This window comes from Sorex fumeus, unplaced genomic scaffold (assembly GCF_029834395.1).
Source record: "Sorex fumeus unplaced genomic scaffold, SorFum_2.1 ptg000122l, whole genome shotgun sequence".
In the NCBI taxonomy this organism is placed as follows: domain Eukaryota; kingdom Metazoa; phylum Chordata; class Mammalia; order Eulipotyphla; family Soricidae; genus Sorex; species Sorex fumeus.
In genome coordinates, this window is record NW_026606179.1 from 54,700,273 (window position 1) to 54,722,750 (window position 22,478).

General features: G+C 48.8%; 1 protein-coding gene across 2 annotated transcripts in view; it reads left to right on the forward strand.

Annotated features, from left to right (window-relative positions):
- PDPR (pyruvate dehydrogenase phosphatase regulatory subunit) overlaps window positions 1–10,735 on the forward strand; it is a 38,455-nt gene extending 27,720 nt beyond the window's left edge. For both annotated transcript variants that reach the window (XM_056136069.1, XM_056136070.1), the window contains 4 exons: window positions 103–197; window positions 1,320–1,409; window positions 4,506–4,688; window positions 6,218–10,735. In XM_056136069.1, coding sequence (XP_055992044.1) covers window positions 103–197; window positions 1,320–1,409; window positions 4,506–4,688; window positions 6,218–6,622 — 773 coding nt within the window. In that variant the 3' untranslated portion in view covers window positions 6,623–10,735. The remainder of the gene's footprint in view (window positions 1–102; window positions 198–1,319; window positions 1,410–4,505; window positions 4,689–6,217) is intronic.
- Window positions 10,736–22,478: the final 11,743 nt, after the last annotated feature.

The following is a 22,478-nucleotide window of genomic DNA, read 5'->3' on the forward strand; positions in this document are numbered from 1 at the left end:
CCCCAGTCATTGCCATATGTGAGCAAGTCTAGAGCAGAGCCTACCCTTTGGCCCAACTGTTCACCTGGAGAGGCCAGACATGTCTTGTTCTTTTCCATTTAGCCCTCAATCTGATTGGTCCTCGAGCTGTGGATGTGCTGTCCGAATTGTCCTATGCCCCTATGACTTCAGACCACTTCCCAAGTCTGTTTTGCAAGGTGGGTGCTAGTAAAGCTGTGGTTTTCAAGTGAGTAGGAATGTTTCTTTTATAGAGATGGCAAGAACTTTCCTTTAACTGTGGCTTTAGCATCCCAAAGAGGGGTGATTTTTACTAAACAGAATTTGTTCTTTCACATTCAGGCTCTTCTTACCTAATAAGTGTAAGGACACCTCTGAGGTGATGTAACATCACTGAACAGCAGTTCTGTTTATTTGTTGATTTCTGTAGCAGTGATACACTTTGTAAAATAGAAGATTATGACAGTGATGCCAAAAAATGCCAGTCAATGCCAGGTGCCTTTTCTCCATGCAGTGTTTCCTCCTTTGCATGAGTAATTGCTGTATGTCTGGGTATGTGGCATTTTCAGGTTAATGGTTTAGTTAACTAGGAAACAGCTGATTAGAGGGGTTGAGACATGTTTTGGCAACACAAGTAACTGCAGAACAGTTAAGATGGGAGACTCTTTTTGAAGTTGAGACCAAAGTTGGGCTGTACCTGCTAACTGATGTTTCATTTTTCTTGTTGGTCCCTGACAAAGTGAAAGCAGTAGGAATGTTCCTGCTCACGGCACTCACTCCCTTTGCTGCTTGGAGCAACCCACATGCCAGAGCAGCACATTAGGTTGAGCTGTGCATGGAGTCAGCAGGCCTGTTTGCTAACTGAGCTGCTAGAATCAACATTTGAATACTAGATCCAGGTCTCTGCTTCTAGTGTAGCAGGAAGATTGTTTCTGTAATCATCGGCATCATCTCTTGTGGGGTAGATCCCAAGACTTATCTGTCAAGACCCTCAAGACATTTGCCTTGGTCTTCACTGTTTCCAAGCCTAAAGCCACTTGGGGATGTTGCAAAAAAGAAACATTTCCTTCTTGTCAAAGTCTTTGCCTCTGTTTCCTACCAGCAGCTTAGATAGCGCTCCTAATGCTAACATGCTGATGTTTGTGAGAAGAGCTATTAGAAAGGCTGTGCTCCCTTCAGAGTGACCCCAATACCGGAAACAGACTTAGGATGAAATAAGTTCTTTCCATGTATCTCCCTTAGGGCCAGACACAGGGAGCACAGCCAGGAGAAGTTACCTCAGGCAAGTGGTTCCCACTGACTTTCTCCCTTTGTTCCCCCAGGAGATGAGTGTGGGCTATGCAAATGGGATCCGGGTGATGAGCATGACGCACACAGGGGAGCCGGGATTCATGCTCTACATCCCTATCGAGGTGAGTACAGAAGGAGGAATGTTGGCTTCATTGTCAGAGATGCCGTCTCACCTGACACTTAGGAACAGGCTGCATTAAAGACAGCAATGGTTAAACGAAGTTAATTTTTCTGAACAAGAAATAACAGTTAACATAATTTAAAAATAAAAACCTATAGAAGCTGATGGCCATCTGACCAGTTCCACCAGTTATCACCAATGATACTATTCCCTTTTTTATGTCTTGAGAACTATGTGCATATCTCAGTTTGAAGAGTTCTTAAATCCCTTTGAAAAATGCAAATTTGGGGGCCTGGATTGGTGTTACAGCTGGTAGGTTGCTTACTCTGCACACAGGGACCAACGCAGGTTTGATCCCCAGCACCCCATAGGGTTGCCTGAGCACTACCAGGAGTGATCCCTGAGTGCAGAGGTGTGAGCCCTGAGCATGCCAGGTGCGCCCCTGCCCCAAAGAAAAAAACCCCACATAGTGGATACACCCTGTTCAAGCTTTTTTTCACCTGTTTCTCTTACAGCTCTTTCCTTGTCAGTACCTTTAAAAGGCAGTCTTTAATTTTACAATATACTTGGATTGTAACTTCTCAAGTCTGATAAAGTATTAATGTGAATACTAACATTTATAGTTTATAGTCTTTTCTGGTTCTTTGGACCACACCTGACTGTACTCAGGGCTTATGCTGGGGATTGCACTGGATTGGCCACTTGTAAGGTATCTGCTGTACTATTTATTTATTTGACTTTTTGGGTCACACCCCGTGATGCTTGGGTTACTCCTGGCTCTGCAGTCCTGGGAGTGCTCAGAGGACAATATGGAATGCTGGAGATTGAACCCGGGCTGGCCACATGCAAGGCAAACGTCCTACCCACTGTAGTATCATTCCAACCCTGTTGTACTATTTACCCCCTATAGTATCTGTTCTTTTGCTATTATAAAAAGCACTGTCTGGCTAGATAGTACAGCAGATAAGGCACTTACGTTGCAATGGCTGACCTGGGTTTGATCCCTGACTACCACAAATGGTACTCTGAGCACAGTCAGGATTAAGACCTGATGCCTGCAGATGCTGACCAAAACCAAACCAAACCAAAAAATACTGTCACATACAGCAGGATCTTTTACCATATAGCACGTACAAAAGATAGAGTTTTCAAATTTTATTATTATTGTTTTTGGTCCATTACTTGGTCGTGCTTGGCTGACCATATAGGTTGCCAGGAATCAGAGCCGGGTCAGCCATGTGCAGGGAAACTCCAGCCCATACGGTTTTCAAACTTGAATCTGATCAGTGTAAACTAACTTGTTTGTGCAATTCTATGCATGAAGTTGTACAACTTCAATACTCCTCATTCCAAATCCCTCTCCAGGGCCTGCCTCACCCTTTGTTTCCACTTCTGAAACCTCTCCTGTCTTCTCAACCTCTCACTTGCTGCTCTTTAACAGACTAGACATGTTTCTGTCTCAGAACTACTACTTTTTTTTCTTTGGGGCCACAGCTGGCCCCAAAGTACTTAAGAATCACTCTTGGTGGGCTCAAGGGGCTACATGGGATGCTGGAGATTGAACATGGGTCAGTTGTGTGCAAGGCAGGTGCTCTTCCCACTGTATTATGGCTCCGGCCCCTCTGCTTCAGAACTTTTATACTTGGTTACCTTTCCTTGGGATGTCCTTCCTCTAGATGGTTGAGGCTGACATCCGCAGCTGGTCTGTTCCCCTCACCTGTCACCTCACTGGAACCTTATTTCAAGTGCATCCCTCCTTTCTCCCTCTTCTCTCCATGATGCTGTCCAATAAAAAATAAATTTAATTGTAGCCATCAGATACCCCCTCATAATTTTTGGTTTGGGGGCCATATCTAGTAGTGCTCAGGGATCACTCCACGTCCAAGGCAAGTGGCTTACTGCTATATACTGCTCCAGCCCCCAGATACCCATTTAATAAGGTTCCCTGGAAACAGACATATGTTTGTTGTGAATCCCTAGTACACAATATTAAATGCTGCTTCATAGAACATATAGTGCTATGATAAAGAAGTCTATACCAGCGAAGATATTTTTTTTCCTGTGCCTTTTCTGTTTTCATGTTTCTTTCAAATGCTATAGTCTTACAGGATTTTGAACGTAACACTGTATGTTTAGATAGAAACTATATACTTGCTTTCAATTTGGAAAATAATGAGAAGCTGGATGTCAGGGAACAGGAAGGAGAGCTCAGGGTCCAGGCTCCACTGTTTCCTGTCTCACACCATTATCTGTGCCAAAAGGCATTATGCGTACACAACCAGTTGTGGTAACATGTTTCATAGTTAGGCCAGCACAGAAAGGAAGGAAAAAGACTGAGGAATTGGGTATGGAGAAGATGGCTGTCTTAAGACAATTATATTTAAGTACTGCTTTATAAAAGAGGAATTTTGAGGGGTTGGAGCGATAGCACAGCAGGTAGGATGTTTGCCTTGCACACAGCTGACCCAGGTTCGATTCCCAGCATCCCATATGGTCCCCTGAGCACCACCAGGAGTAATTCCTGAGTGCATGAGCCAGGAGTAACCCCTGTGCCTTGGCAGGTGTGACCCAAAAAAGTAAAAAAAAAAAAAAACAAAAAAGTGGAACTTGAGCCTGAGTTAAGGGTGATCTGGCTCATTACTACTGGCACTTTAAAGGACTCTCGATGCAGCGGTTGTTTGGAGATTTTATGCAGTCTCCACTGTTTATACACATTAGTGCCGGCACTGTGTTTGGCACTAGGTTGGCTGCATGCAAGGCAAGAGCCCTACCAGCTGAGCCTGAGTTAGGGGTGATCTGACTCATTACTACTGGGCACTTTAAAGGATTTTTGATGCCGAGTCTGTTTGGGGATTTTATGCAGTCTCCACTGTTGAACACAGTGCCTGCCCTGTGTTTAGCACTGTGTTTGGCACTAGGTTGGCTGCAAGCAAGGCAAGAGCCCTACCAGCTCTTCAGCTCTCTGGGGCTCTTCGGACAAAATTACGGAAGACTGCATATGGTGAAGGAGCGATTTTTCACAAACTGCCAGGCATATACATACCCATGTTTAATCCTGAAGGTCTGTTGATGACTAACCTGTGATCTCTCCCTTTAGTATGCACTACATGTGTACAACGAAGTGATGAGTGTTGGGCAGAAATACGGAATCCGGAATGCTGGGTACTATGCTCTTCGTAGTCTCCGAATTGAGAAATTTTTTGCCTTTTGGGGTCAGGATTTAAATACTCTCACCACACCCCTGGAATGTGGACGAGAATCTCGGGTGAAATTGGAAAAGGTACTGTATAGCTACAGACATCCTATATGGTTCTGCAAGCACTGCCAGGAGTAATTCCTGAGTTCATAGTTGAGGAGTAACCCCTGTGCATCCTGGATACAACTCAGAGTACAAAAAGCTGATGAGGAAGAAAAGTAGGAAAAAGATGAGGACTTGGTGAGAATATTGGGAGAATTAGGAGGTCCTGAGAGTTAAAACAGGTCTGTGTGGGATGAAAAATACTCAAGTTTGGGGGGATTTGGGGCCACACCACCGATGCTCAGGAGTTAATCCTGGCATTGTGCTCAGGGATCACTGCTGGTAGGTGACCAGGGGACCATGTGGGATGCTGGGGATTGAACATGGGGCAGCTTTGTACAAGAAAAGCACAGTAACTGCTGTATTATCTCCCTCTGGCCCCTGGGATAAAGTCTTAATATAGAAACAACATAAATGGATCACACTTAGGCTCCAAGCACTTTAGTCTGTAAGTTCCTTCTGGGAAGATTTTCAGTTGATTCATTAACATGCCACAAATCAAATTATGATTTACATCCAGCTAATGTCTTTTCAAAAGCATATTCATTAAAAAATCTCTCCTCTACCACAAGCAGTCTTCCCTGATTTTGTCCGAAGAGGGCCAGAAAGCTAGAACAGCCGGTAGGGCTCTTGCCTTGCATGCAGCTAACCTAGTCAGTCCTGGCATCTCATGTGGTTCCTGAGCCCACCAAGAGTGATTGCTGAATGTAGTCAGGACTCCTGAGCACTGCCAGGTGGGGTCCCCAAGCAAAACAAAAAAACCCCTTAAAACCTAATTTTGCCAGGATAAAGTGTCTATTTAGAGAGCTTTACGTCGATTCCCCTCCCTACTCTTCTTGGAGGTTGAAGGGCTTCTCCTGAGGATATGCTGCCAACCACACTAGATCAGTGTTAGTGCCTGAGGATGGTGCTGACTAGAATGGATGGGGGCAGGGTGGGGGACATGGGGGATGTGGTGCCTGATCAAATGGTCCTGAACTATGCTCCCAGTGCAGCTTTTTAAAATACAGATAGTAGCCTATTTGTTATGTGTACTTAAAATATAAGCAAACATTCTATCTCAGTTTAACAAATCTGTATAAATTACATAAACTTTCTTTAATAATATTGCTACAAGCTTTTCGTTGCAGTCATGGTTCTAACAAGTATGTATACGTGTACACACACACACAGTTCTGGTAGTGCTCAGGGGCTACTCCAAGCTCAGTGCTTGGGGTAGCTTCTGGTGGTACCAAGGCTGGAACCTGGTCCTCCTGCATCTAGAACACATACTCCAGCCCAATGAGACATCTCTTCAAATTCTCTATCATATAAAGCATTTTGACCATTGATTTTTCTAAATATTTTCTATGTGGTCCTGTAGTTAGAATCTGTAGGAAAAGTAAAATATGTTAGAAAATTTTCTTAGGAAAATACTTTCCCCAGTTCAACAGGGTGTGGAGGAGTGTATACCTCCCTGCTGTGGTTCCTGTGCAAGCAAGATTTATCTCAGTGTGGCCTTGCTTTCCTAGGGGATGGACTTCATTGGCCGAGATGCCCTGTTGCAGCAGAAGCAGAATGGGGTATACAAACGCTTAACCATGTTCATCTTGGATGACCACGACACAGACCTGGACCTCTGGCCTTGGTGGGGAGAGCCCATTTACCGAAATGGGCAATATGTTGGCAAGATCACCAGCAGTGCCTACGGTTACACGCTGGAACGTCATGTCTGCTTGGGCTTCGTGCATAATTTTTGTGAAGACACTGGGGAAGAACAAGTGGTGACCCCAGATTTCATCAACCGGGGCGAATATGAGATTGACATCGCAGGACACCGGTTCCAGGCCAAGGCCAAGCTCTATCCTGTCACCTCTCTCTTTACACATAAGCGTCGAAAGGATGATGAGGAACTAAGTGACTTGCATGGGAAATAGTGCCAGGCAATCTCACTGCCTATCATCTCATCTTAGGAGTTTCTTTCTTCTGTTTCCTTCCTTGTTGCCCACTTCTTTCAACCTTTGTCGCACATCTTTTACCTCATGGATACAATTTTAAACTTGCTATGTCTCATGTTTTTCCATCTCCTGGTCCCTTTTGTCCAGTTTTTTCTTCACTCTGGGCTTTTTCCCTCTTCCCTCTGCCCCTCAGATTCCCATGGTGACAGAAAGCATGTCTGCCAGGCAGGACTCCTCTTGGGGAAGTGGGTTACAATGACAGCTGGGACTCAAATGCTGTATGTGAGCAATATGCCGAGTTCAGTGGGTTGCAAGATGTTTGCTATAGTCCTGAGGGTTAGGTTGTGCCTTTTAGCTTGTTCTGGTATGCTGTGGGCACCTTGACAACTTTAGCAAGAGGATGACCATCTACCTCACCAATGACAGGCATCATGTGGACATTATTAATTTGACCCATAGCAGAGATAAGCAGATAGCCATCCTGGCTTTCCTTGCCTAATGAGTTAAAGCCACTGCTTATAATTTTCTCCATCTCATGCTAATCTCCATAAATGGTTCTGTTTGTTTAAACTGAGTAAACAAACCAGTGTTTCAAAGAGGAAAATCACTTTGTCTTCTCTTTTACAAGGGTCTGACTTCAGAAAACCACCATTGTTGCTGAATTTCCTACCATTAAAACTGCTGCTTTAGGGGCCTACCTGGGTTCAATCTCCAACACCAAAAACAAAACACAAGTGTGTTGCTTTTACTTCAGCTATTCAAAGCTGTTATTTCATTTTGATTTTATCACCACCACAGGAGCTCAACAGGCACTTCTCTCCTGGGCTTGCAGTCTGTGCTCAGCAATTGGAATCTTAAATTCTGCTTCTTCCAGCAGAGAACGAACTAGACCCATCCGCGGATAGTCCACATGGTACTTTGAAAGTTGGTTACAGAAGATGTTATGTGAGTCTGTAGAGAACTGCTTTACATCTTTTCTTCCCAAAGTATTTCTCTACCTAACCATCTCTCTAACTTCTAGGACAGATGTCTTGCACATTTTCAAAGAAGTATTTCTGCTTCCTGAAGGTGATAACACAGATGTTGCTGCCATCCCAACCCTCACCTTTATCTTAAATCTAAATTATCCTAGTCTGGTTTTTTCCTAAGCTGCTTTTAACATGTGGTTTTTACAATTAAGGATTGATTGCCATTTAATTTATATCTCAAGGTTAAGGGGATATATTCTTAGGATTATCCTTCCATTCTTGACGGAGGCATAGTGATTACTAATGAGGAAAATCACAGATGTGAAGGCAATAAAGCAGAAAAACTTGTAAACACTGCTAGGGATTACTGAGGCTCCATCTATGGCTTTGGCACAATGGTGCTGTGGCAGCTTTGTGTCGTGACTATGAGGAAATCATATTTCTGTTCCAAGAACTGGATTCTTGAGGGTTTGGTTTATAAAACTGACCAGCTTTTAAAAAGAAAAGTTGAGTGGTTCCACTGCTCCACCATCTCCTGCTCATCAAATATGGCATCTTTTCTGAGACTTCTTGGCACAGGATTTTGTGGCACCTTTTACTTTGATTTACAGGAATAGATCTTGGTGTGGATTGTGTATCACAGATGTATCCTGCTTGCTTGGACATCTGGGCCAAGAGGACCAAACCATATAGTGCATACCCTAAAACTGGTCTTTGAGCTGTCTGTATGGTGCTGTTTGTACATGGTTCTCCCAATTTAAGTGCACGCAAGCTGCTGTTAAGAAAATTGTAACTGTAGCTTTTTTTGTGTGGGTATTTTGGAAGGGTTAGCTTAGATCTGTAGGCTTATTAAAGCTTTTCATTTTAGTATTGTATCTTAAAAATTTCAGGTGCCTATCTGCTTTGGTATTTGAAATTTGCTTACCCAATCAAACCTGTTAACTCTAGATATTTCTTAGCAAGCAACACTACGATTACAGATTTTAGTTTCTACCTTTTAGACTTGTTAAGGGAGTATGTGATTTAGTTAGGGAACCTTGCTATTTTGGAACAGCAGTGAAGATTTGGTGAAGGGAGAAGACAGGAACTTGGCTAAGACAGATGCTACCGGGAGGGATCCCACTGTCCCGTGAAGATGATGCATATACGCCTAAACTAAAGGTATGGGAACCATGCCAAACAACTTGATAAAATGAAAATTATTTAGATAGTCCAAACAAAAGTCTTAATTTGTGTATGAAATTACATTTTGTCCTTAAATAGGATATGCCTAAGATTTTGGTCTGTTTGGCCACACCTGCTGTTGCTCAGCGGTTACTTTTGGTTCTGCACTCAGGAATTACTCCTAGAGGTGCTTGGGGGATGATATGGGATGCTGGGGACCAAACTCAGGTTGGTTGAGTGCAAGGCCACTGTACTTTTCTCTCTGGCCCCATTTGCCTAAGATTTTCATCTTCTGAGGTATCACTTGTTTATTGAGTACTATGAAACATTTGACACTTTTAAATCCATCCCTTGAGGTCTTTTTTGGTTCATTCATTTATAGCTATTCTGAAGCTAATGTTTTCCTAAAGCAGTGACCCTTTCTTTTAGCATAACTGACAATCAGAAATCCTCATTTGCATGCCACTTCCATCTCCTGGGACTGCTTGTCCTGTGCTCTCCCTGGGGGAGCTGATTCATTTCTCTAGCTTGAGATTCTAAGGATTCTGAGCTCTTGTGAATGAAGACTGGCCTATTCCCACCCCTCCTCCCAAAAAAAGGTGTTACTTCACTTGTACAGCTTACATTTCTAGTTGTTTCCCCTCTGGCTTAAAGACATGTTTGCTGGCATCTGAGTTTCATCATTCTCTGAGAACCCTAAACATAAGCAAGACTCTTCTGTGACCTCTAGTGTGCATTCTGCACCTAAAAGACTGTCCTCGTAGAACTATTGCACTGGTTTGCTTACAGATGTTCAGCTACAGGGCACATTTTTCTGTTGTGTTACTTTGTGCACAACCCCTCTTCACACTGCTCACACACGAGATAAGCAACAAATTACCACCAGGATAAGAAATTTTTCTCCTAAGTAAAAAACTCCTTTTCGCTTTGCAAGCATATGAATTTTGGACAAGCACATGAAGTGTTTTAAGAGGTACCGCTTCCCTGCAGTCATAAAGGAGTAATGGGTCTACAATCAGCACCCCCTTACAACCCTCATTTTAAGGTGCTGAGTTGTAATGCTCCTTCACTATCAGTATGGGCTTAAACCTGCAAGCCCTTGTCACTATATTGCACTATTTTTCAAGAGGACCGAGTATTTTTGTATGTCTTTTCCGTCATTTCATCCATTAGACTCCAGAGCTGTTCCTTGTATATAATCCTCAAATCAGAGCATCCTTTGAAGAATTACATGTTTATTCATGGGCCGTTTTCCTTATGTATGTAGATGCACCTATTTTTTTCCTTGCAAATCTCCTGCCTCCTTGTCTCTAAAAGATGGGAGGTGGGGAAAATATTTTTAGCATCTGTTTGAGAAGATCTATGCCAGGATTTCCTTTGCACACCAAGAACTGGTGCTTGAAGCTCATTTTTCCAAGCCAAGTTCTAGTGCCTTACACTCCAGAATGTCAAGTGGTGGGTGTAGTGAGGCGGAGGAAGAGGAAACAGAATACCTTCATTTCAGTCTAGAGGTTCCCAACTCCCCACAGAGCCTGTTCTGCAGGGAAGAGATGGTGTCGGGTAGAAGCTGCTGCAGCTATCTCAGTTGAAAGAGTTTCTAGCAGCACAGTTAACACTTTACTCTGGTCAACTCTTGGAATGTATGAAAATGCCACTGTAATTACTGTCAAGTGCTACAATTCATTCTTTGCATCTGAAAATGTATAGTTTGTCTCAGCCCTCTCTTGTCCTTGTATAAAGTTAGCATGTTGTCCTGAGGACACTGGAGGCACTTTAAGACCATGGGATCTATTTTCCAGCGCCTTGGTGACCTCCTCTGACTCACAGGGTAACTGAGCATTTCTGCCCTCTGTGAACATGATACTAACACTGTGCACTGTATTTCTATCAACCAGATTTCAACGAAGGATTTCTTTTTCATGTTACTAGGTTTGTAAATGAATAAACATTTTAACTGCTCTTTCCATGTCCATTCTTGAAATGTCTTGCATTTATGTAACTTGGTGACTATGTTTTCCAATGCAAAGGAGAAATACTGTACATAAAAGGCCCTTTGTAGGGCGGAAAGATAGTACAGTGGGTAAGGTTGCCTTTCGTGTGGTTGACCTGGGCTCGATCCCTGGCACCAATCTCCTGAGTCTGCCAGGAATAAGCGCCCTGAGGTGTGGCCTCCAAACCAAGAGGAAACAACCCTTTGTACCATGGTTTTTTGAGTTACCAACCTTGAAAAAAAGAACTTGGTAAGAAGAAAAAAGTATTTGTTACCCTTGGTGTGCAGGGAAGCTTCTGTTCCCGCATCCTGCTGCTGCTGCTGTCCCTTGACTTCAAAGTCCTGAAGTGGACATGGTAAGAAACAGACACTTAACCAAAAGCCTGTGAGCCCACAACTGTATAAATCAATAGTGTACATTGTTGCTTACATCGGGGGAGAAAGGACATCACATGAGAGCATAAAAGAGGCACCATCATTGATCTTTTACTAGACCCAGTTTACACACCCACCTTTTGAGCAGCTACATGGGGGAATCCTGTAGGTTAATGAGTCTGCACCAATCTAATTACCTTGCCTTCCAAATCTGCAGCTTTCATTTTTCAGTTTTTTTGCTATTTAACTGTGCCAGAAATCTGGGGTGGTCTGGTTACCTCACTTTTTCCTAAACCTCAAGTTCTTCACAAACCTAGCACAGTCTTCTGAGTATTTCTGATCTTTTCTGACTTCTTCCCTGGTTGCCATGCAGACATTCCATCTTCGTCTCCCTCACTTGCATGGTGATCTCTGAAATGATCTGTTTATTTGTCCTGTCAACCCATCACACTACTGGCTATCTACTTAAAATGTGTCTGCTCCTGCCACTCATTGATATAAAACCCTCAACTCTCCTTTTTTTTCACAGCTCAAGCATACCCCTTAGCATGGCAATCGTCACAGTAGGACTGGCCAAATAGTTTCTGTATCCCACACTGGTTCATTCTCCCCCTTGTGTTTGGCTGGTTGGTCTTTTGTCACATCTGCTCTCAAGTAGTCCCACTGAGACTGGTCACACCTGCTCACTGAGATTCCTGGCATCATCCTAAGTCCGAATTTCAATCTGTGGTCCTCTAATTTCCCCCTCCATCATCCTGGGAGACCCCTTTAGAATTTCAAAATGTCCTCCAAGAGCACTACCATCTTAGAGAAGCCTTTACTTTCCTAAGAAAATTAATCTCCGTTATGTTTCAATGCATCCCTTACCTTTTATTCCCCTCCTGCACTTATAATTGCTCTGAAAAGGATTTAGCCTCTAAGAACTCCAAAAGCGTTAGGTTTATGCCTGGCATTTATAGAGGAATATATGGGGAACACAACTCAATTTGCCAGTCTGTAAAATAGACTAATGTTACAGTGGCCTCACAGGTATGATTCATTCAGCCGTTCGTTGGTCATATTAATAATAGGTGGTGGTGTGACGTGAATTGTCATTTCCTGAGTTCAAATAGCTCTTATAAGAGCACCAAGTTAGACTGATAAAATCCGCCCTGTGATAGCCTAGCAAATCCTGTGACTCCTCAAATAAAGACGAGGCTCCTTTGGAAAGTATTAAGTTACAAAACAATGAGATGGGGAGATAAATAGAACAGAATAAATGAAGAACTGAGGGAAAAAACCCACAATGGTTAATCTGCAACAAATGAACCCTCAAAATAAAAGTTCAGGAGACCTGGGTTCAACCCCTAATTCAGTACCACATGGTTCCCTGGGGGGGACAACAACAATAACAACAACAACAACAAAACCCAAAGGGTAAAAGACAGGGCTGGAGAGAAAGCACAGTGGAAAAAGTATTCGCCTTGCATGTGGCTGACCTAGGTTCAATTCTTAGCATTCCATATTGTCCCTGGAACAGCACCAGAGGTGATTCCTGAGTGCATAACTAGGAGTAACCCCTAAGCATCACAGGATATGGCCCCCCAAACAAAAAATGGGACAACTATTTTATACCACACAAAATACAATCAAAGTAGGAGGTCTGGAGCAGTAGTAGGGCAGGCAAGGTGCTTGCCTTGCACGCAAACGACCCAGGTTTATCCCCCAACATCCCATATGGCCCCCTAAGCTCTGCCCGGAGTGGTCGCTGAGCACAAAGCCGGGAAGAAACCCTCAGTGACCAGAAAAAAATAAACGATAAGAATTCTTGAAAGTAGGACTGCATCAAATTATAAAACTTGTCTAGGACTAGTGATGCTGAAGTGGTAGAGCACATGTCCTGCATGTGGCAGGCCCTGAGTTTGATCCCGGAGATGTAGCTCTGATTCTCCCAAGTACCACTGGTTGAGTGCCCCCCAAGCCTCCCTCAAAAAAAAATACAGCAAATGAAACTGGGGTAACCAATTTGGGCTGGAGCGGTAATACGGTGGGTAGGGCATTTGCCCTGCATGCGGCCGACCCAGGTTAGATCCCTGGCATCTCTGATATGGTCCCCTGAGCACCACCAGGAATGATTCCTGCGTGCAGAGCCAGAAGCAACCCCTGAGAACCGCCGGGTGTAACCCAAAAATCCATCATAATAATGATGATAAAGGTAACCAATTGAAAGTGGAAAATTTTGCAAATCTGAGGAGTCGATATTTAAAATATTTAAAGAACCCACAATTCACAGAAAAAATAATAATGGGACTTAAAAGAATGGGGCAGAGCATCTGAAGAGACATTTCCCAAACATACAAAGGCCAAGAGAAATGAAAAGGTATCCTATACAATCCATGACTAGGGACATTCACATTACAACCACATAAGATATGGATCAAACCTATTAGGACTACTCCAAGGATCAGGAGAAGAGGCAGGAATCAAGCTCATGGCAGAGTGCATGTTCTGCATGTATGAGACCTTGGTCTCTCCCTTGGAACCACACCTTTGGGGTACCTCACATTAAAAAGAAAAGCTGGCAAGGATATGGAGAAAAAGGAAAGATGCACTGGGTATAGACAACGGAGAAGCGTCTGGAAAACAGTATGGAGGTCATCAGAAAAGTGAACATGGTCTAATTTGTGATTCCCCACTTAACCTGAGTATTCATCCAAAGTAAAACACAAATTCAAAAAAGATTTATGCACCCCCACATAGACTATTTACAATAACCTAACACCAGTTAGAATAACCAAGACTTGCAAACAACTATGTGTCCATTGATGGATGAAAGAATAAATCGAAGTGTAAGATTAGATACTCAGGAGCTGGAGCAAGAGTACAGTGGGCAGGGCAAGTTTCCCATAATAAGTCCTGGGAATATAATGTACAGTGTGGAGGCAAGTAAAAAGATGTTGATGGGGCCAGAGATTGTACAACAGGGAGGGCATTTGCTTTGCAGGCGGCTGGCTGGGTTCAATCCCTGGCACCTCATGGTCTCCTAAGGCCCCATCAGGAGTGACCCAGTGTCAGAATAAACCCCCAAATCCTGCTGGATATGGCCCCCCAAAACAAAAACAATGCTGCACATCTGGTGGGGGGGTCGGGGGTGGAGGCAGGGAGAGAAGCTGACAGAACCCATAAAGTTCTCAGTACCTCATTACAAGAAGAAAAGTGTCAAGTATTTAAGTTTAGAAGACTCCTAGTGTACACAAAAATCCAACCAGGGGCTGGGGAGAAGGCTCAAAGGGCTGCAGTGCATACTTTGCATGTGGGAGCCCTGGATTTGATCCCTGGCACCATATGGTCTCCTGAGCACAGCCAAGTGTAACACCTGAGCATCATACTGGGAGGCACCCTACCCAATTTAAATCAGCATGTTTCCCACCTGAAAAGTTTAGTTATACATTATACCTCAAAAGAAAACAAAGAGATGTAGCCAGAGAGAGAGAGTACAGGGGTTAGGATTGATCCTGTCATCACCTCATATGGTCCCCCAAGACACTCGGAAGTGATTCCCGAGCACAGCCAGAGTTAAGTCCTAAGCACCACTGAGTGTACCCGAAGAGAGAAAACCCACTCTGGAGGCTGAGCGACAATACACAAAGGTGCTTGTCTTGCAATAACCAATCTGGATTCAAATTTATGTATCCCATATGTATACCATCCCATATGATCCCCTGAGCACCACCAGAGAGCCAGGAGTAAGCCCTCAGCACAGCCGAGTGTGCCCCCTCCCCCAAACAATAATAAAAATGAAAAGGACCAGAAAGATGGTACAGAGGTAATAACTTATCCAGGCTCAAATCCCTGCACTATATGTGATTCTTAAGCACAGCCAGGGATTACTCGTGAGCACAGAGCAAGGGTTAGCCCTGATATTGAAAGGTGTGGCTCAAAAACCAAAAATAAAAATGATTTGGAGAACTAAATGGGTTGAGTGCATGTCTTATATGCAGAAGGCCTGGGTTCCATCCCCCGCACTGCATGGTCCCCCAAACTCGGGAACATCGAGCTAAAAACAGACTGTAAGCATGGCCTGGCGTGGCCCCAAAAGAAAATGACTGGAAATGAATGCCCAGAGGAATACTGCAGGAACTTAAAGTACCTGCTTTGCATACAGTTCAAATCCCCAGTGACCCATCGGAACTGACCACTGGTAAAAGATGGACAGCCACTCACTAAAGACAAGCTTCAGACATGGACATATGTGGGTTCTGCATGTATGAGGGCTGAGAGCATATCAATAAGGTGCTTGCCTTGCACACAGCAGACCTGGGTTGGTCCCTGGCATCCCCGGAACACCAGCGGAAGTGAGTGATCCCTGAGCACGGAGCCAGGAGTAAACCCTGAACATCTCTGGGTGTGGCCCCCCAAAACCCCATAAATGTCCCCCAAACTTTTGCAGGCGGTATGACTTCAGCAAGCTACTCAATCTCTGGATTCAGTGTCCCTCGGAAACAGGCGAGGAAGGCCTGCTTCATGTGGTGCCAGTGCAGGCGGGAATGTGGCTGTTGGCACCTTACGGCACACTCAGAGGAAGCTGCAGAGTCAGTGACTTGCTCCAGTGGAGCCCCCTGAGTGCAAGGACCAGTTACTCCGGAGCATCCTTTCCTCCCATTCCGCACCAGCACCCCGGAAGGAGAAACTGGAGAACGAGTTAGCACAGGAATCCGAGATGGGGTCAACGTTCAGCGATGACCTGGATCCCGAGTCTAGGCCGGGGTACCTGAGAAGCTACTCGAAAAGTCCTTTAGTACCTGTTAATAATAGTGCGGGGGGAGGGGCGCATGCCTGTGTGGTGCTCAGTCTTCCGCGCGGTGCTGTGCCGGGGTCAATCCCGGGGCCAAACCCGGGGCCTCGTACGTGCTGCCACACCCTCCCGGGGCCACAAACCTTGAAAAAGCAGCAACCGAGCGGCAGTCCGGCGGGACCGGCGTTAGCCGTCCTGGCACGCGGCCCCCCGGGGTTCGCTCCCCGGCACCGCCCGGGCTGCTTCCTGAGCGCAGACAGGAGGAAGCCCTCGGCCTTTTATTAGTTTGCATGGTTGGCAAAAGCTAAAACACACAAACCAATAAAACTGCAACTTTCCTCAGCAGCCTGTGCCGAAGACGGCCCGGAACCCCCCCAGCTCCCCAGCCTGAGGCACACACTGGGGTTTGGAAACGACTCACGAGGCCCCCAAACGCGGGATTCAGGCCCGAGACCAAACGGCCGCCGACGTGGGGCGCCCCCGCGAGGCCACCCGGCCGCGGGAGTCCGCGGCCGAGCGCCCGGACACGCCTGCCTGAGGCGACGGCGCCGCCGGGGAGCAGCCGCGCGCGGGAGCGAGCGCCCAGAGGGCCGGACCGGGCCGGGCGTCAGGCCCCGCCGCGGGCTCTTACCTCACGGGCCCCCGGGGCTCCGCGCTGAGCGACCCCGCGCCGCGGCGGGCCGGCAGCCGCAGCAGTTGAGGGGGGGGTCTCGGGGCGCCGGGAGGGGGGCCGGGAGGGGCGGGGCGGAGGGAGCGCCGAGTTCCGGGGAAGCGGCCGGCCGCGACCTTCGGCGCTTTATGGGCACCCGCGAGGGGACGGCGGCGGCGAGTAGTCGTCAGCGCGCGTGCGCGGAGTGACATCACCAGGAAGCCCCGCCCCTGGCACGTGGGGCTTGTTTGGGTCTCGCGAGGCTCCGCCCCCGGGCCGCGCTCCAGGGAGCCGGGTTCCGTGCGCGACCCTGCTCTCCCTGGACGGCTGTGAGGGCTGGTAGAGTGGCGAGGGCCCCGGTCCACGTTTCGAGCTAGTCTCGCATTAGATCTCGCTCCTGCGCCGTCGTGCCTCCTCTGCGTTATCTCCGTGAAACATCACGTAGGGTCTGGGCAATAGGTGAGGAGCATCCCTGCTTCACCCTACTGCATGAAAACGTGCACTGTTGAAGCAACTCCTTTAGTATGTGGCAGAACACAGAAATACTTGTCCCTTTACAGCATCTCTCCGTGCTCAGTAGCTGAGTTATCTGAGATTAGCAGGAGCGAGTGTGCAGCTGCCTTCATCCCAAGCAATGGAATACGAGAGAGGAGCACCGGATGCCTCTGGGTCTCAGACATGCAGAGGGAGGGCCGAGAAATACGTCCAGAAGCTGGGGGTGATGGTGATGTTGCCGCCATACCATGTGGCTTTATCTTTGACCCATCACTCCTGTTCTCAGAATCCTTTTTTTCCGAGTTGCATCTATTTTGCTGCTAAGAGTACCTGGGACCCTTTGACCTGTTCTGTCCATCGTTGATGGGAGTAATTGAGGAAAACCTGTGTGGCTTCCTCAGACGCCTGCTTTCCCCTGAGCTCTGAGGCCTGCTCCCTGGACTGTTTCTGCAACTGTTTCTGGGTGTATCCTAGGAGTGGGCAGTGCCAATGTCTAGGCGCCCTGGGTCCCAGTGTGATCCACCTGCTTCCTTCCTTGGCTGCTCCATCAGCTTCTGCTTAGTAAACTGCCTCTGCCAGTAGACCTCTTAGTCGAGGTCTTCTGTTCTATGGTGGCCACAGCTGGCAGCTGAATCAGAGGAAGGGGCCCAGATGCGCTCCCATAGCTGAGAATGGAGACATCAACCCACGTCCATACTTTAGGGAGCAACCTTTCCTGGCAACCCGGGAAGGCACTGGAGGTCCCAAGTCACACTGAATTGCTCCAAAACAAAGACGCTAATTTTTGTTTTCTCTAAGACAGGGAGAGCAGGGCACTAACCCCACGGTCAACTGGTGCCACAGATCGACTTAGGGTCAACCACAGGCAAGTCAAGTGATAACCCTGTCATTCATGTATTAGCGCAGGAAGCTGAAATGGCCCAGAGAGGACCCAGCTTCAGGCTCGGCTGGATTTTTCTTTGTCCCTGAGCCAGACACTTGGACAACCTGATCACGGCTGTCTCATGTCTCAGTCCCCACATCTCTGGGGCTCACTGCAAGTCTGCTTATGCCTGGTGCAAGCATCCTGCTATACTGAGGAGCTCACCCAACGACAGTCCCAGGCCGAACCCCCTCACTGAGGGCTGCATGCATTCCCAGTGGTCACCTAGGAACCATGTATGAGGTGGAGTCGGCACTAGGTGCCCCATAAAAGATGCTGCCCTTGTTTTGTGGGGGGGTCCCTGTCGTCTGCCTCCTCAGTTGCCTCAGAAGTTGACTGTCACTGTTCCAGCCTCAGCCTTCTGTGACAAGTGGACACGGCAACCCACAGATCTGGTGTGTGGTGCGGAGCGGGCCTGCCTGGACCCACATCCTCTCGCGCTACAGCAGTTGGTGGGGGGAGGGTCGCCCCCCAGTCTATGGCACCAATATGGTGGGAGCACCAGCACTTGCAAGGAGGACAGAGGGCCCCAGCCAGGCATTTAGAAGCCCACATGGCTGAATCCAACACCGTCAGTGCTTCGAATGCAGGAAGTTGAGGAGGGGGAGAAAAAGGAGGCTCTCTGGAGCTCCGTGGGGGGCACTGGGAAGGTGGGAAGCTGCCATGGGGACAGAGGAGTGCCCAGGCCAGAAATGGATGTAGGAGGATGGAGGGGACCTACCAGGCACAGTGGATTAGACTCATTCTGTCCCCTGGTCTGTGGGCCCATGGGGCCCTTTTCCTTCTACAGGGTTTAGTGGTACCCACCTGTCCCAGCCAGTTCCAGCTCTGTCCTTGAGGGGGTGCAGAGTTGCCTTCCTGGAGGCTACAGGGCGAGAGGACAGAGGTGAGAAGTTCCATGTGGCCTGCAGCGGTTCCTCTCCCCCCATCAGGGGCCCAGGAGACCTTCACTGCTGCCACCTAAGGCTCCTGGGGGCAGCTCAGATCTACAGCCTAATCCTGGCAGCTGCCTGGAGGCGTCACGGCTGCTGTCTGCACCCAAGGACCTCCGGTACCAGGAGGGCCGAGGGGCAGGCCCTGAGCACTCAGGAGGGTAGGAGGAGCTGAAGAGCTGAGGAGGGGCCGCTGCCCCGGCTACCCTGTCCATGCTCTGCTGGCTCGTAGTCCTCATCTTGTCTGGCTGTCCAGAGTGTTGTGTGGGGCCCCCAGCTCCATGGTGAGGCTGTGTTATTGGGAGACCCAATAAGCCCAGGCGGTGCAGGGCTTGCAAGGGTGGGTCCTCACCCTGCAACCTGGCCACCTTCTTCCGTCCTCTGCACAGATGGGGTGACCGGGGAGCCCCTTTGCTCTGGGTCCCTCTAGAGGATCAATGGCAACTTGGCCGTGAGGCCTGGTCATGGCTCAGGGTCTTGTTACCAGATAAACCTTCACCCACAAAGCTGGTGGTGGGGTGATCCACTCCGAAAGGCCTGCCCCTCCCCGTCTGGGGTGGCTCCTGGCCCACTGCGCCCACTTCCCTAGGGGGGTTCCTGGGAGCAGGAGTCCAAGCCCAGCACCTCATTTCCCACCTCAGATCATGAAGGCAGAGCAGCACCTCCAAGATGCTCACACACCCCCAGGCCCTACGGGAAGTTCACAGCTGGGACTCAGGGCCCTGCGCCCCGCACTCTCGGGGCTGAGAGCTCTGAGGAAGCTCGCAGGGCTCCTTCACACTGCACACACCACAGCCGCTCCTTCCTCGCACCGACAAAGATCAGCTCTGCTATAGGGGGTGGTGGCATGGCAAAGGTGGGGGGTGTCCAGGAAAGGAGAAGAACACAATGAGCCCTCTGATGAGTCTGAATGTGGGGAACCCCAGATCATAACTCCAGCCCCAAATCTGACTGTAGGAGTCAAGATGCGCCCCCCCCCCCCAAGCTCCCAGGAAGTTTTAGGAGTGGTGGCCGGGCTCACAGCTCCACGGACGCTCGCCCAGACACCACAGAGCAGATTTAACAAGTAAAAACCTGCAAACTCTTTATTAAATTCTCCCATTTCTTCTGTACAGAAAAAAAAATGCACATTAATTTCAGAATCTCAGTAACATCTCAAAATTACACAGCATGAACATGTAAAAACAAGGAACTGCCAGAATTCTATACATAGAAAGAAAACCATTTACAAAAGAGGCCGGGGAATTTCACGTTCCTTTTTTCTTTCCTTAAAAAAAAAAAAAAAAAAAAAAAAGGCCCACGACCTCCTGGGCCGGAGCACTGAGCCCTGAGGCCGGTGGTGGGCCGGGTCCCTGCCAGGGCTGACCGGGGCACCTGCTCCCTTACCTGCAGTTCCGGATGGGCCACGCTGGGCTCTGGGGGCCGGGAGGGAAGGGGTTAGCACGGAGAAACACCGGCGGGAGGACAAACTCCTAGCCCAGCTGTGCGTGGTAGAAACGTGGCTGGGGCTGCCAAGCAGACAGCTCCCCCTTGAATGCTCCAGGTGACCCAAAGCGCCCAGGGCCCCCTCCCGTGTCATGACCAGCCTGCACACTCTGGACATTAGCACAATATGGGTTTGCTAAAGTCCCATCTGCTTCCCAAGACCGGGGCCGGAAGTGGGGGCCTGGCCTTGCAGCTGATGACCCCCACACGTGAGCCTGGTTGCCAAGAGGGAGGAGTTGCGTGAGCGGCTCAAGCAACCAGACAGGCGGGTGGACGCCAGCCCAGCGCCAGGTCGTGCAGATCAGAGGCCTGGGGGAAGGGGGAGCAGGAAGAAGTGGCCCGGACACATGCACCTGGGTGGTGCTCAGAGGGAGACTGAGGCCAGGGAACTTTCTGACCCGAGGGCTCCGAGTTCCCAAGGCCCTGAAACAAGCAGATGTACCAAATGCACAACTTGAAGAGCTGGATCTATTTTATTCTACGCTGAACATGCTGGCCATGGGGGAGAAGCCCCCCAGCCCCAATAACGTCTTCCCCGCCCCGGGACTTACTAGGCTGTGGCCCTGGGAGCACTGGTGCCCATGCAGCTGTCAGCTCATGTGGGGGTGGGGGGGTGGCGCCTAACTCCCTCCACGCCGTGGGCCGAGAAAGTTCCAGACATCTTGGAGGAGCTGCAGACATCATCGGTGCCTGCTCCCTCCGCAGGGTTCCGAGCCACAGACATTCTGGCTCCCCACAAGCTGCTGCCGGGGTGACTGATTAGCATCGTGAGGGGGCGCCAGGGAACACAGGCGGCGGCTTTGCCTCTGGCGGTGGCCCCACCTTGGTGCATTGACTCCTCTGGGGGTAACAGAATGGCAGAGAGGCAGGAGGCCCCGGAAAGGCTCATCCCATGGAGGTGCTCCTAGTGGGGGTTAGTCTAGCTCCCCACAACCCGCCCCGATCTTGACTTCTGGTGCCCCCAGCTGCAGTCTCCAGGGAGCCCTCCTGGTAAAGCAGAGCCTCAGGGGCAACCAGCTACGGTCACTGTCCCGACTGTCCCCACCTGCTGCTTATGTTGTTCACGGGTGAGGCAGCAGGAAGAGATGAAGGTCAACGCCCTCACTAGTCGCCTCGGGGACCACTGCTGCCCCCGTAGGTTTATAGCCACTGACCAGTGACGGAGGTCAGTCACCAGAGGTGCCCCGGGCCTGCTGTCACACCAAATGAGGTCCAGAATGTTCAGGTGACATGAAAAGGGCACCTGGGGCTCTGCGGGAAGGACCCGAGAGGGACACAATGTTTCACCGCGACAAGCAGCTCCCACAGCGGCAGCTGTCCATGTCCTGTCCCAAGGGGGGACGCTTTAGGGACAGACTCCCAGGCCAACTTCCCGCTGGCTGCAGGCAGCGGCCAGGGCACAAGTCTCCTGTCACCGGGGCAGCAGAGGTGCCCAAGCAGCCCTGCTGGGACGCCCAGCAGCACCCACACAGCGGAGCCCCAGGAGACCGGGGGCCTCAACTCACAGAGTTTCAAGTTTTGGGACTAAAGAGCCCCTGGATACCTGCTGAGGACCAGGAAGACCCTGACTATGGACTGAGGGGAACTTCGTGGCTACCCGCAGTGACCAGGAGCCCAGCAGGGCGCACTCCAGGCCTCCAGGGACAGGAGTGAAGGAAAACAGGAAGGAAACCACAGTTTTCAAACAAAAAGTCAGTCAGGTTAGACAAGGAGTAACGGGACCAATGATCCACACGCCGACCCGGGGTGATGGAGACACTTGGGGGGAGACAGGGCCGCCGGGTTCCAGGGATGGGACTGGGGTGACAGGGTGGGCACGGTCTGTGCGGAGTTTTAGGCACGTGATTTATAATACTCTGTGGATGTCTAACAGGTTAATAAAATATATATTATATAAATATACCCCCCACTGTACACGCCGCCCTCCTGCACAGCCTCTGTGCCTGTCCCCGACTCACGCCAAGGTGCCAGGGTGAGGCCTGGCTCTGGCACCCCCACTCGCCCCTGCGCTGGTCACTCGTGGCCAGGTCATATATTGCTTCCATAAAGCTCTGGGTCGCCAGCGCACGGGGCAGCCCGAG